We start from the raw sequence: 15,382 nt of genomic DNA on the forward strand, positions 1-15,382 counted from the left end.
CTTTTACGGATTGTATAGCTAATGATATGAACAATACATAATTTCACTTTTTACGTTAATTGTTTACGTTATGCTTCATTAATAAACAATAAAGTTTCAAATTTTTTTCCGATTCCGACTACGTTTCATGTTAGTACATCATATGTTTTATACATATTTTAATAAACATGACGATAATATTTTAATGTTTGAAAAGTGTAAGACTAAAAAGTAAAAAATAAAAAAATATGAAAAAAAATTTTTAAAAACGCTTTTCTTTAGTTACGAGTGACTAAAATTAAAAATATTATAAAAAAATCAACTAAAAAGCAAAAAATAAAAAAAAATTGAAAAAAATCTAACACATTCGTTAAAGAAAAGCGTGGGGCGAAAACAAAACCGTTTATTCGATGAACACGCGCCACGCTTTTCTTTGACGGATGTGTGAGATTCTTTCAGTTTTTTTTATTTTTTGCTTTTTAGTTAATTTTTTTTATAATATTTTTAATTTTAGTCACTCGTAACTAAAGAAAAGCGTTTCTTAAAATTTTTTTTCATATTTTTTTATTATTAAAATAATTCTAAATAACAGAAGGAGTGTGCTTTGCCGTTTCTACTATGAGATACCCTCTCTTTAACGTTTTTACTTAACGGCAGTCTTAGCAGTATACACTACAAATAGACAGGTAAATAATTGTAAACCTGTTCTTCGAGTTATTAACAAAGTCAAGGACATACCTACATTTTTTATAACAAACATAATTGAAAAGTGAAGAACAGATTGGCTGAAGGCAATGAAGCCCATATGAAATTAGCATATTATCTCATCCACAGTTGATATTATATCTTACATATTAAAGAATATTGCGCATAACTGACCAGTCACTGACGTTGAAATATATTTAGTTTGCCCTTAAATTAATTTATAAAGATATCTGTCCACTTCCAATTTTACTTCAGAAATACAAAAATCTTTGGTTGGATATATCTATAACTTTTGAAAATGTCTACAAAACATTTAACAGTTGGTAAGTATATAATATCGAATTAAAGCAACTATATCTTTACGAGATATTTGATATTTTAGGTTCTGTAGAGCCTCCAAGAACTGAGGGCCTTCTCAGGCTCTATTCCATGAAATTCTGTCCTTATGTCCAGCGAGTTAAATTAGTCCTGAAAGCGAAAAACATTCCACATGATGTTGTAAATATTAATTTGTTCAAAAAACCAGAGTGGTACAGCAAAATCAATGAGAAAAGTAAGTTTGGAAAATATTAAATAATTGGCATGTACAGTCGCGGTCACTGAATAGTTCACACCTTCATTTTTAAATTGTAATACTGTAAAATCACAGTGTCGTACGGATTTACTAAATGTCAAATTGCTTGTCAAATATTTTGCGCGTATTGAAAAATAAAATAAAAAGCTATTAAATGCGTCCAAAATGCCTATAGACATTTGAATGACAGGCAAAACCAAGAGCAATTATTGCCAAACTCAATAATTTTATTCAAAGAAACTTCTTTCTGTAATTTCCATTGTGTTACATTTTGTAAAATAGATTTATTTACTTAAAAGATATACCTTAGTTTTTTTAGAAGATTTCTGACTCGTTTTAATTTATAAATTACCTAAGTACAGTTGAGTTCCTGAATCTTTACCCGTGCGTCATCATTTAAAGCATACGAAATAAGTCGATGATAAGTCGGAAATTGAAATTTACTAAACGCAACAGCAAGTGACAGTAGGTGACTTGCTGTTGCGTTTAGTAAATTTCAATTTCCGACTTATCATCGACTTATTTCGTATGCTTTAAAATGATGATCCACGGGTAAAGATTCAGAGACACAACTGTATTTAAGTACATTAGATTAAAGTTTCAAGTTTTTCTAAATCGTAAGAGTAATATTATATTTTTAAGATTGCATTTAATATGTAGGTGTAAGTTTAGGTTAGGATGGATGGATTGGCAACGTAGCGCTAAGTGTGTGAATATTAATTGTATTTTGCTCCTGCATTAAACCCGTTTTTCGCGAAATGCAGAGTAAATCAATTATAGCAAACATATAAAGTGTGAAGTTAAGTGAGTAATCTTTGCGCAGAACGAAAAATAATAAACTAAATATTGAAATTGTGCTCCAAATCGGCAAAAATAAAATGTAAGCGTAACACATAAACAAATACAACGTCATCGATATTACGATATTCGAAGTGGAATCTCGTTCGATTGGAACGCGGTGTTGCCAAGTCGACAGGGAAGTCCTGTAACTAGGGAGGATCGAAATAGTATATATACTGCTCAATATAATTTTATCAAAAAAAAAGAAAAAAGTAAGACGTTACACTGAGAAAAGTTAAGTTTCTGAGGAGATAGTCCGAACGAGACCTTTATCGCAGTGAAACGAACCAGTTGTAATGAGCAGAGAAGATAAAAAATACGAAGAGCTATTTCGAATTGAAAGTGACGGTACCACGACGGACGAAAACGACAAGAAGAGAAAAGAGGAAGAATTGGAACGGGCTTTTAACAAAGGTCGAAAAATAAGCAGATCTCCCTCCTACAGAAAGAAGAAAATGGAGGATAATGTACAAAAAATTATGGAAATGATGGCAGCAGTAAGTTTAAAAATCGAGGAACAATCAAGAGAACTTAGCTACATGCGTAGAGAGCAGAAAGAATATAGAGATGAAATAAGAGAGCTACGACAGGAGAATATAACATTAAGGGAAGAAAACACGAAACTAAAACAGGCAGTTTATCAAATAGAAGAACGGCTTGAAAGTTTAAAAAATCAAAAAAGGCGGAAAAATATAATTATACAGTATGCTTGGAACCTTCATAGTGTAAACAGACACATTGAAGACGAGTTCATTCATTACAAAGCAATTAGTGAGCAGGTTGTTAACTAGTTGATTTATACAAAAAAATAGTTAAGAATCATGTCTTCCGAGAGCAGCGAAACAGAAGAAGAGGAAGAAATGGAAATGGATGATACCGGACAGTGGACAAAAGTGAAAAGGAAAAGGAAAAAACATTTGGATAATCCAGCAAAAAAAAAGAATCACACAACCACAACTATCTCAACAGCAAGTGCAAGATATAATAATTGGACCACAATCTTCTGAAAACATAACACAACAAACTCAGCAAAACTCACAAAAAGATATCAACACTCCAAGTCATCAAAAAAAGGTAACTTACAACAACACACAAAACTATTCACTTCAAATGAAAACCATCAGTAATAAAAACTATAAACAATTTTTTTTTTAACAACTCATCAATAATTATCAAGGTTACAGTTGGCTAATTATTGGAGTGTTGGAGATCCAAACTCTTCCGATGTTATAATAAAAACTAGAAGTGGTTTTATTTTAAAAAGTAATCAGGATAATAAACACATTAAAACAAAGCTGAAATCATTAGTCCAGTCAGGTGTGGTCAAAGAATACAAAGAAACAAATTCTAACCAAAATCCATCAACACCACATAAATCACAAAACACAACTTTCGCCTGTGTTATATCATCAGTAGAATTGGATATTGAGGATACACATATAAAAGACCACCTTACCAATATCGGAATAACACACAGATACTGCAAAAGAATTACATCAAGAAAAACCGGAAAACTGACACCTCTGATTAGAATAATTACGGGAGATTACTCATCATTTCAAAAACTATTAAGCGAGGGAGTGTTCTTTAAGAACTACCACTATCCTGTTTATCCCAGTCAACCACCCGAACCTTCTCCTATCCCATGTTCTAAATGCTTGCTATATACCCACACTACAGAGAACTGCACCACATCAATAAGCTGTAGGAAATGCCAAGGAAAACATTCAACACAAATGTGCACCTCTCCTCTTCCAGAAAAGTGTTTGTCATGCAACGCCGAAGACCACCAAGCATGGTCACCTAAATGTCCTAACAGACAAACTAAACCTATCGAAGGAATTCCTAATGCGCGAATTAAGTCTATGAACAAAAAATCCTCCGAAATGCCATCAGAAATTACTGGTACGAGCAGAATACATTCACCAATGACATATCATGATCATATTATTGAAACATATACTAACAAACTAAATAATCCTAAAAATAAAGATCGTCAAGAAATCATAATTAAGCTAAAAAAGAGATTTGTACATCTATATAACATTGATACTACCCCAGTATTTAGCGGAAATCGACTATTTATACTCATGTTCGATCTGGAAAAACCAACCAATGACTCACCAACTATGCCACAGGAAGGCCTTGCAATATTTCAGGATAATGGCTCATAAGGTGAGGTTTCTTTATTCAAATATCAATAGTTTTCAACCAAAGAAATATTTAATATACAACTATTTACAAGCTAACAATATCGATAGTTTTATGTGTGTGGAAAGCAAAAATAAAGATTTTATTAACCCATATTGTGACTGGTCTATAATCCAACAAAAAGGAAATATATTAAACCAAAACTTCAGAGGAGGCAGTCTTATACAATCCAGAAAAACATGGAAGATGGGGAAAGAAAATCCTCCACGAATAAACAACCCTCTTAATAACTGCATTCATGTCTCATTTCCTTTTAAAGACTCCAAATTTCATATTTTCGTAGTCTATATTCACAATTCCTCACTAATTGAAGAAACTATCTTCATTAAGGCATCCCTTTATGATTATTCAATAATAATTGGCGATTTTAACCCAAAATCAAGCCCCTCACGTATGAAGCAAATCAGAGGTTTTCTTCAAAGTTCTAATTTTTGTCAAATACCTACTCCTCCTACGTTTATAATGGCAGGTAACCCAAGCACAACTCCAGATATATTATTTTGTTCTAAAAATATTATAAATAATATCACAAATATACTTGTAACTCCAGATCTGGGAAGTGATCACTTGGCATTGCAATTTGATTTTAATCTACATCATGATCCTGACCACATTAATGAAATTAATCTTCCGAATATAGCAAAATGTAATGTACAAAATGTAAATAGTAGAATGAAAGCATTTTTGAATATAAGGCATGACATTTGCCCAAATTACATTAAAAATTTCAACACTATGTTGTCTAAATTAATAATAGAAAATTCGCCCAAACAGAAGAAATCACCCTTTAATTACAATCTTCCACCCTTCATTTTGTCTCTGATTAAATTGAAGAGACAGTTACTCAGGCAGATCCAAAAAAATGAGACACATGCATTAAAATCACAATTGAATGAACTAAACCAAGATATTCACAAACTTATATCACAATTTAAACAACATAAATGGATCCTAGCATGTAAAAGTATAAACTCCATGAAAGGAAAAACATACTGGAATGAAATAAAAAAACTGTCTAAATATAAATCGTTTAGACAACAGATTTCAGAACTGATATATGATGGCCAGACATATAGTACAGATGAAGAAAAATGTAGTGCTTTTGCTAGATACTTTGAAGAAACCTACAAATTTGATGAGGATGACAATTTTGATAGAGATACCTTAGAGGAGGTGGATAGTTGGTTTGGAAGTTTTTATGAAGATAGTCGTAATCTGAATGCTCTTCAGGACATCACAGAAGATGAATACGACGAGGCTTTATATAAAGGAAAAAATACAGCTCCAGGCAAAGATTCCATCAATCGTAAAATCCTTAGACAACTAGATCCAGATATTCATAAGGAGATAATGAGCATATATAACTATTGTATCATGAATCATTTCATCCCTAAACCTTATACTAACCATCAACTACCCCAAAATTACCGTCCAATCACCCTTCTCCCAGTAATTGGAAAAAATTTTGAGAAAATTATCCAAGGAAGATTATATAATGAATTAAACCAACATATTCCAGCACACCAGTTTGGATTTAGAGAAAAATCATCTACAATCCTTCCTCTTTCAATAGTAACATCCAATATACAGGCAGCAAGATTGCAAGGACTAAAGGCCGCTGGTTTTTTCTTGGACATCAAGAAGGCTTTTGACTCCGTTTGGCATAGAGGATTGTTATATAAACTTCACAGAATGAAATGCTCCCCTTCTCTAATATGGATTATTGACGAATTTCTTAGAAGACGCAGGTGTATAGTTAAGATCAATGAAACATATTCCCATTCATTTTCAGTGCAACAAGGAGTTCCACAAGGTTCACCACTCTCCCCTCTATTGTATAATCTCTATTGCAGTGACATATGCGACAATAGACTAACCAACACTAATTTGCTACAATTTGCTGATGACACTGCAGTGATATCATATGGAAAAAATTTAATAAAGACAATGGACTTATTGCAGAGGCAGGTGGATGACACAATATCTTGGATGAATAAATGGAGATTAACAATAAATCCTTCTAAAACAAAACTAATAATATTTAACCATAGAATCCAAGATCACTCACCAACTATAAACATATGCGACAATATTATTAAACCCTCCCAAACTGTTAAGTATTTGGGAATATAAATAGATAACAAATTGACGTTCAACCACCACACAGCAGTTATAAAAAGGAAAATTATAACTAGAGCAAAACACTTCAGAAGTTTAACATACAAGAATGAGGGAATTACGATTGAAACAGCAGCCAATATTTATAAAATGATTTGCAGGCCCATGCTGGAGTATGGTTCTGCAATTTTCTATAATTCTAAAGGCCCTGCCAAAAATAATATAAAAGTGGCTGAAACAACTAGCCTTCGACAAATTACTAGAATGCGTCATCCTGATAATCCACTTCACAATCCATCCAACAGAATGCTGTACGAGGAAACTGGAATTGAACCTATTAATGAGAGACTCAATAAGCTGTTTAAATATCTCTTTATTAATGACAATAACAAAAATTTGATTGAGCCCCACATTGTGAAGATACCAGAGGACAGTGCCCGTAGATATCCAGGAAGAACTCTTTTTGAAGAAATCTGCTACACATCAAGACAATAAACAACTCTATTCAAATCATCATCTGTATTGTAACTAATTGTCAGTGATATTGTGATTACCGCCACATACAAAAAAAATTTTTTTTTAATTATTGTATTGTATTAATATTAACAAAAAAACATATATTGTAATAATGTATATTAATTGTGTAAATTGGCTGAAAGACTTCGGTCGATGGCCTTTTGGTACATTGTATCAATAAAGTATGTCTCTCTCTCTATAATTATACATGGTTTGAACATAGATACAAATCGCCCAGATATCCTAAAACATGCAATGAAAAATTTTCTGCAGACAGAATTAGAAGTAGATGTACAAATAGAGAAGGCTTTGAAGTTAGGATAAAAAGTTTGTTGGGTTGAGCTTGAAAAGGAAGAAGATAAAAGAAATCATGCGAAACAAATCCAAATTGAGAAATCGCGAAAAAGGTCTAGTTTATATCAACGATGACCTATCAAAGAACGACAGAATTGTACAAAAACGTGTCAGACAAAAAGCGCAAGAACTAAGAAAGGAAGGGAGAAAAGTGAAAGTAGGGTATAAGAAAATATATGCCGATCATGAAATATGGCGCTGGGATGGAATGAACCAAACGTTGGTGGTAGAAACCAAAGCAAAAAACTAAACAATAGCAATGAAAGGAAACAAATGACGACGAAAAATGCAAAGAAGAGGATTACGAACTATGGAAATAAGACAAATCAAGACAGCAATAAAAAAGAAAAGCCGAAAAATGACAAGATACAGTTTGCAACAGAGATAAAGAAGACGGAAACGACGCAGGCAATGGACAAGGCAATAAGCAAAAATAACAAAGAGAAAACTAAAGTTAACTTGGGTACATGGAATGTAAGAGGCACATACGAAACAGGAAAACTCAAAGAATTAATTAGAGAAATTAAAAGATATAATGTAGAAATAATAGCTTTACAAGAGACAAAACAATTGGAGACAGAAATAGTAGAAATAGAAGACGTGGTATTTTTTAAAAGCGGGGGAGAAACCAGAAGGTTAGGAACAGGTTTTATAATACAGCGAAAATGGAAGGAAAGAGTAATGGCATTCCAACCAATATCAGATAGATTATGCACAACAAGATTAAAAGGGGACAAACGAAACGTAAGTATAATAAATGTACACGCACCGATTGAAGATGCCACAGAAGAAGAAAAAGATGAATTCTACGAGCAGTTGGAAAGAGAATATGATAAATTACCAGGGTTTGACATCAAAATAATAATGGGAGACTGCAACGCCAAAGTCGGAAGAGAGAATATATACGAACACATAATAGGGAAATATAGTAAGCATGAGGTGTCGAACGATAATGGCCAAAGAATAATAGGCTTTGCAACAGGAAGACAAATGGTGATAAGAAGCACACAATTACGCCGAAAAGATATATATAAAGGAACGTGGATTTCCCCTGATAAAAAGACAGTAAATCAAACAGACAATATTTTAATAGAGAAGAAACATGCAAACAATGTAATAAATGTAAAGAGCATGAGAGGGGCGTACTGTAACTCTGACAACTACTTGGTGAGAGCAGAATACAAAATCGAGCATAACATAAAGAAAAATTGGAAAACAATTCAACATAGGACTACTAAAAGATAACAACACGCAGAAGAAGTATGAACAGGGAATAACCAGCAGACTAATCAGGGAACAAGAAACGTCAACCCAGACAAGCAATGGGAAAATATCAAAGAAACAATATTGAACACAAGTAAAGCAATCCTAGCGAAAACCAAAAGAAGACACAAAACAAAAGATTGGTATGATGAAGAATGTCAAGAAGTAGCAGAAGCAATAAGAAAGGTAAGACTCAAAAATCTCACAAATGACGAAGAAAGCACTAGAGAAGAATACAGACAATTGAGAAAAATCATGAAAAGAAAATGTAGAAGCAAAAAGAGAAAATACAACGAGAACAAACTGAAAGAAATAGAAGAAAAATTTCAAAAAAAAGAAATAAGATCATTCTACCAGGAAGCAAAAAAAATGGAAAGAGGATATCAAAAAAACAACCCATATATGAGAGATGATAAAGGGCTGTTGCTAAATGAGCCGGAAAAAATAATGGAAAACTGGCAAAACTATTTCACAGAACTGCTAAATAAGAGCGAAGTACAAAAGGAAACAAACCATGAAATTGAAGATGATCAGATAGCAATAGAAATACCCACAGAACAAGAAATAAAGAACGAAATAAAGAGCTTGAAAAATAACAAAAGCCCAGGAATAACAGAAATATCGGCCGAAATGATAAAATCAGGAGGGAAAAGATTACAGAGAGAGAAATATGACCGATAAAAAGAATATGGGAAGTAGAAAAAATGCCAGAAGAGTGGACCATAAGCAAGGATATGCCCTATACATAAAAAAGGTGATAAATGCTATGCAAAAACTACAGAGGCATCGCACTATTAGAAATAGTTTACAAAATCTTGGCACAAAGTATAAGAAAAAGGCTAAGTCAATATTCGGAAAAAATACTGGGAGAATACCAGGCAGGTTTTAGAAACAACAGATCAACGACTGACCAAATATTTGCCTTAAAAGAAATACAGACTACCTGTTACGAACATAAAACAGTACTATATGCTTTGTTCATAGACTTTAAGCAGGCCTACGACACAGTAAATAGACAGCAGATGTACGAACTGATGAAAGAATTGGGGATACCAAGTAAAATTGTCAGGATGATAAAGATGACGATGGAAAACACAACAAACGAAATAGCTTGGAAAGGGTATACATCCAAAAATTTTGAAACCAAGGAAGGATTACGACAAGGAGACCCACTATCAACAACGGCATTCAATCTAACATTGGAAGGAATAATCAGGAAAAGCAGAATAAACATCGAAGAAACGATATTTAAAAAAGGCCACCAATGCATAGCATTTGAAGATGATCTGACGCTATTAGCAACAAGCAAAAAAGAACTACAAAAGTTAATGAAAAACATAATAACAGAAGCCAAAAAATTCGGACTTAAAATAAATGAAGAGAAGAGAAAGTATATGGTAATGGGAGAGATCCAAAAAGAAAAAGAGAATAACATCATAGTACAAATAGATGGAGAAAAAACATACTCGTTCAAAAGAGCCAAAGTATTTACCTGGGAGCCAAAATAGATGAAAATGGTCATGAAGAAGGGGAGATAATGGCAAGAATAGCTAAAGGAAATAAAAAATATGGAGCATTACGCACATTATTGAAATCCAAATACGTATCAAGAAAAACAAAAATAAGAATTTATAAGACTGTTATCAGACCTACAGTAACATACGCATGCGAAACATGGGTGCTCAAAAAGTCAGAAACAGACCTTTTAGAAAGATGGGAGAGAAAAATGCAAAGAGCAATATATGGAGGTGTGAAAATAGAAGGTCAGTGGAGAAGAAGAAATAATAAAGAATTGGAAGAACTATATCAAGAGCCAACGATCAAGACGACGATCAAAGCACAGAGAATACGATACTTGGGGCACATCGAGAGAATGGGAAGTAAACGAATGCCAAAAATGGTACTCTCACGAAGACCAATACAAAAGAGGAGGAAAGGCAGGCCAAGGAAAAGATGGAAGGACAGTGTGTATGAAGACTTGAAGAAAAGTAACTTTGAGAGATGGAAAGAACTAGCATTGGACAGGAGGAGATGGAGAGAGGTGGTGAAGGAGTGTAGAAAAAGACTGAAGTGTAATTATATAAAATGTATAAGTTACGTAAGTTATATTAAGTTATTTATTATATTATTTATGTAATCAGAAATGTAAACATTTTAGTCCTAGGCCTACAAGGCCTTTTGCGCTTAATAAAGTTTAAGCATAATCTCTTTTGCATTTGTTTTTTCAATTACTGTCTTTTTTATATTATTTTCTAAAAAGTATGTTTCCTATAGACTTTCTTCTACTGCCTCCAATTTTTTCCTATTTTTTTTTTTTGTAATCTTTGAAGTGTACATCATGCACCAAACCGCTGGTTTTCTTTCATTACGCCCATTTACGCCTAAACTATGGGGTATACGTATAGTGCGACTCCAATTTAGTCGAATTCGGGAGAAGGCTGAAAAAACTGAAATCCGGGACTTTTCAATGAAAATCAGACCATTTTTTAAATTATAGAACTTATTTATCATTTTTATGTTGACAATGACATTTTTGGTGGGATTAAGCCACAATGGGTTGTAATGATAATTACATTTTTGTCAGTTTTGGAAGTTTCGACTTCTAATCCGAAAATCGTTCTCAAAATAGAAAAAAATTTAGAAAATCTACTGATGTTAATATAACTTTAGGTTATACTATGTAAATATAACTTTAGGTTAATATAAAAAAGTAGTTATCATTACAACCGTGGCTTAATCCCATCAAAAATATAATTTTTTTCGTCCTACCAATTCAATTCGATGTAAATTCTTAGAAGAATGACTTATTCGAAGTTTCAAAATATGTATAATTTTATCAAAACGTTGAAAATTCGGATGACCCTTTTCCGGGACGCCAGGGCACGACTTCGTAATTCGAGCCATGTCCCGGATTTTTCGGACTAGTTGGTTACACTAGGTATACCTACGACAAAATGTTAATAAAGTCAATTCGCTAGTCCGAGTTAGGTTGCTAGACGTGGTTGGAAATTACTACACAACCAAACATATCTGCTCATAGCCAATATTATTAATAGTAAAGAGACATGAATAACATAAACCTTATGCCAATAAATAATTATTTATTTACATTATTATAATGTATTGATAACAAATGAGAAAATTATTTATTGTACAAAATAAAAATATTTTGTAGAAATAAATTCCACAAAATGTTATGGGTTTAGTATACACTCCCACTATTTCCAATAATTCTTCTTTTTTTAATGAAAGGTTAAGTTGATTTGAGCAGCTAATAGTGTGAGGTAGTAATTTTTGTGTTGTATGTTTCCTATTCCGAATGTGTCAAAATGAATCTCGGCTGAGCGAATTCAGTATATATAAGGTTTTATAGGTCTAAAGTTGATAATTTACAACATATTTACACTTTTATTGAAAAAAATTGTAATATTTAAAGCATAGGCGTAACCAGGAGGAAAAAATCTATCAGTTTATACATAGACAACTAGATGTCGCCCCGAAAAATCAGTAGAATTCAATAGAATTCGGGGGGAAGGCAAACCAGATGCCTCAAAAAATCGGTGGATTCAATCGATTTTTCGTTAAATTTACCAAATCCCTCTATTAAAATACTTACGTAAAATACTATATTTTGAGTATTTTAGTAATTTTTAGTATTTCAGTAGGTTTAAGCGTGCCTTCAGTAGATCAATAGACGAGGATCGAGATCAGTAGGTCTACTGATTTTTCAGTAGGTCTGGGAACACTGATTACATACCCCCAGAGACGATCCAATGGTTGTAACCCCCCCCCTTAGGATCATCCTGGTTACACCTCTGATTTAAAGGTAGTGGATTAGGGTTACAAGGTAATAAGAATTGAAATGGCATGTCAATATTTTTCTAGTTGGTCTAGTGTTATTTTTAAATAATCCAATATATTTGACATCTGGCCATACAATATACAGTATCGTTACTATTTTCAAATACTATTTAAAAAAACACAAAGTTGATCATTACAATCCAACTGACCCTGTATAATCGAAAATAATTTTAAATTATAGACGTGGGGGGAGGGGTACAACGGCCTCCTTAATTCAGATGGACTTACCCAAGTTTTTTTATGTATTTTGACCCGTAGAACACGAATTTTTTGGGTAACAGTTGATCTGGATGTCGATAAGATTGTTATAAACAAAGAACTTGAGGAATTACATAACAGCGATTTTTCGCAAAACAAAACATTTTTTTTGTATTTTTTGGGTGATTCTCAGCAAAAAATGGTCTTACAAGTTTTTTCGTAGGATGCATAGTTTTCGAGATAAATGCGGTTTAACTTTCAAAAAATCGAAAAAGTGTAATTTTTTAACCCGAATAACTTTTGATTAAAAAATAAATTAGCAATTCTGCTTACTACATTTGAAAGTTCAAGTCAAATTCTATCGGTTTTGATTATGTGCATTGCTAAAAATTAAGTTTTTATTTGTTAAACAAAGCAATAAACACATAGTATTTCCCGTGCCCAATGCATGTGTTTTAATGTACGTAATCTACGTAGAAATTGTCTGTATGCACGCCTGCTCGTTCGATTTCAAATGAAAAATGCATTGAAAACGTCATTCAATCACTGTGTGTTTATAGCTTTGTTTAACAATAAAAATTAGTTTTTAGCAATGAAAGTAATCAAAATTGATAGAATTTGACTTGAACTTTCAAATGCGGTAAGCAGAATTGCTATTTTATTTTTCAATCAAAAGTTATTCGGGTTCAAAAATTGCAATTTTTCTTTTTTTTTAAGTTCAACCGCGTTTTTGTCGAAAACTATGCATCCTACGAAAAAACTTGTAAAAACATTTTTTGCTTAGAATGACCCAAAAAATACAACAAAAAGTTTTGTTTTGCAAAAAATCGCTGTTATGTGATTCCTCAAGTTCTTTGTTTATAACAATCTTATCGACATCCGGATCGACTGTTACCCAAAAAATTCGTGTTCTACGGGTCAAAATACATAAAAAAAACTTAGGTAAGTCCATCTGAATTAAGGAAGCCGTTGTACCCCCACTGGTGATAGGACTAACGTATTTGATACACATCAATTTTGTTCTAAACATTTTTTTATATACTTCATATTAATCATAGTTTAGCAGTAACAAAAGAAAGCAAGAGGTTTGGTGCACCCTGTAAGTTGTGATGGGTTTTAGTATAATATTTTTATTGATATTTTTTAACCAAAAAGTGAATTTCTGAGTGTTTTTTTCCGTAGAATTAGTACCAGCCATTCTTGATGGTGATAAAATTGTGGTAGAAAGCCTGGATATTGCTGATTACCTAGATAAAAAGTACCCTGAAAACCCACTCTATCCTGCAGATCCTGCAGCCAAGCAGCAGATTAAGGATATTATAAACAAGGCAGGTGTTGCAATGGGGTTATTTACAAATCTCTTATTGGGAAAAGAAGAACATCCAGCAGAAGAATGGGCTAAATTGTTGCTTGAAGCTCTTCAACCTTTGGAAGAAGCACTTTCACAGAGGGGAACACCGTTCTTTGGTGGAGATAAACCTGGAATGGTAAGTTTGGATAATTTAATCTGTATTATAATTTAATGATACTGCTTTTACTCTTTCTATAATTTTATCTGATTCATGCGTTTTATAGGCTGATTACATGATTTGGCCCTGGGCAGAGAAAGCAGGCTGTATAGGAATTAAATTACAACAGAAACTTCCTTTGATAGACTCAGACATCCCAGTTTTAAGGAAATGGAGAAAAGATATGAAGAATGATCCAATTTGCAAGGCGTTATATATTAGTAGTGAGAAGTTTTGGAAGATTGCCAAATCAAAAATTGATGGAGAGGAACCAGCTTATGATGAAGTATAACATGGATACTTAAATCGATAGAAATCACATTAAACACATGTAACATTTTCAGATTAAATGATAGAATATATTGTTGCCTATATGTTGGCGTATTTTGTGTATATGTAATCATAATCATTGATTATTATCATAGGAAGCGTTATAATTTTATAAATTATATTTTTTAATAATTTTCCATTAGGTATTATACCATAAGTTTTAGGTTCCTTGAACTATGAAAATAATCTTTTTTATTGTCTAAGATAATATCATTTTAATAAAGCTTCATATATTTGATTTTAATTACTCTTTTTTATTGTATTTGTAGAATTATAATTTTAGGTATATAGTTGTGTTTAGTGTGTCATTACGCTAGTTTAAAATTTATCTTATTTGGTTTGGCTTCCTTTGAATTTTATGCTTTAATACTGAAACTGAAGGAATGAAATATGTAATTAAATGTTGCCTACATTTGGACAACTCGATGATATAAACTGTGATTAGCCAGAAGATACTCTGGGCAGAGAACAATAACCACAGAGAAACGACACGCCTTTGATCTTTGGTGGCTAAGCCGCCAACGACACTTAAAGCAACCAGACCGACCATCGAAGTAATAGTCAGTGGGCATATCACACAATATAAATTCGTAAATAAAATTAAGCACTTATGTTGACTTTCAATAAATTAATATAGAATATTGCACCGAGAAAAAAGTTGCGTACAGGGCCGGCTTTTGTTGGCATTCTTTATAATAATGTAATTATTTTTGATTTACAAAAGGTTGCAAATATATCGCACAATGCAAAGTAATGATGAAAATCATATTGATTGGAACCATAAATAAAAATACCTTTTTGTTTATCCTGATTTTGGCATTGAAAGACCAATAATAAAATATACCTATTTATTACGGTAGGTGTGGCTTTCACTGATTGTTTTTGGCTTGGGCTGATACAAGATATAATTTGTTCGTCGAGGTAT

At 32.5% G+C, this 15,382-nt stretch overlaps 1 protein-coding gene across 1 annotated transcript; it reads left to right on the forward strand.

Annotated features, from left to right (window-relative positions):
* Positions 1 to 724: 724 nt before the first annotated feature.
* On the forward strand, positions 725 to 14,701 carry LOC126883371 (pyrimidodiazepine synthase-like). The gene is made up of 4 exons (XM_050648855.1): positions 725 to 1,007; positions 1,067 to 1,237; positions 13,802 to 14,106; positions 14,195 to 14,701. The coding sequence occupies exons 1-4, from the start codon at positions 983 to 985 to the stop codon at positions 14,417 to 14,419; spliced, it is 726 nt and encodes a 241-aa protein (XP_050504812.1). The 5' UTR covers positions 725 to 982; the 3' UTR covers positions 14,420 to 14,701.
* The last annotated feature ends 681 nt before the right edge of the window (positions 14,702 to 15,382 follow it).

This window comes from Diabrotica virgifera, chromosome 1, assembly GCF_917563875.1.
Source record: "Diabrotica virgifera virgifera chromosome 1, PGI_DIABVI_V3a".
NCBI lineage: Eukaryota > Metazoa > Arthropoda > Insecta > Coleoptera > Chrysomelidae > Diabrotica > Diabrotica virgifera.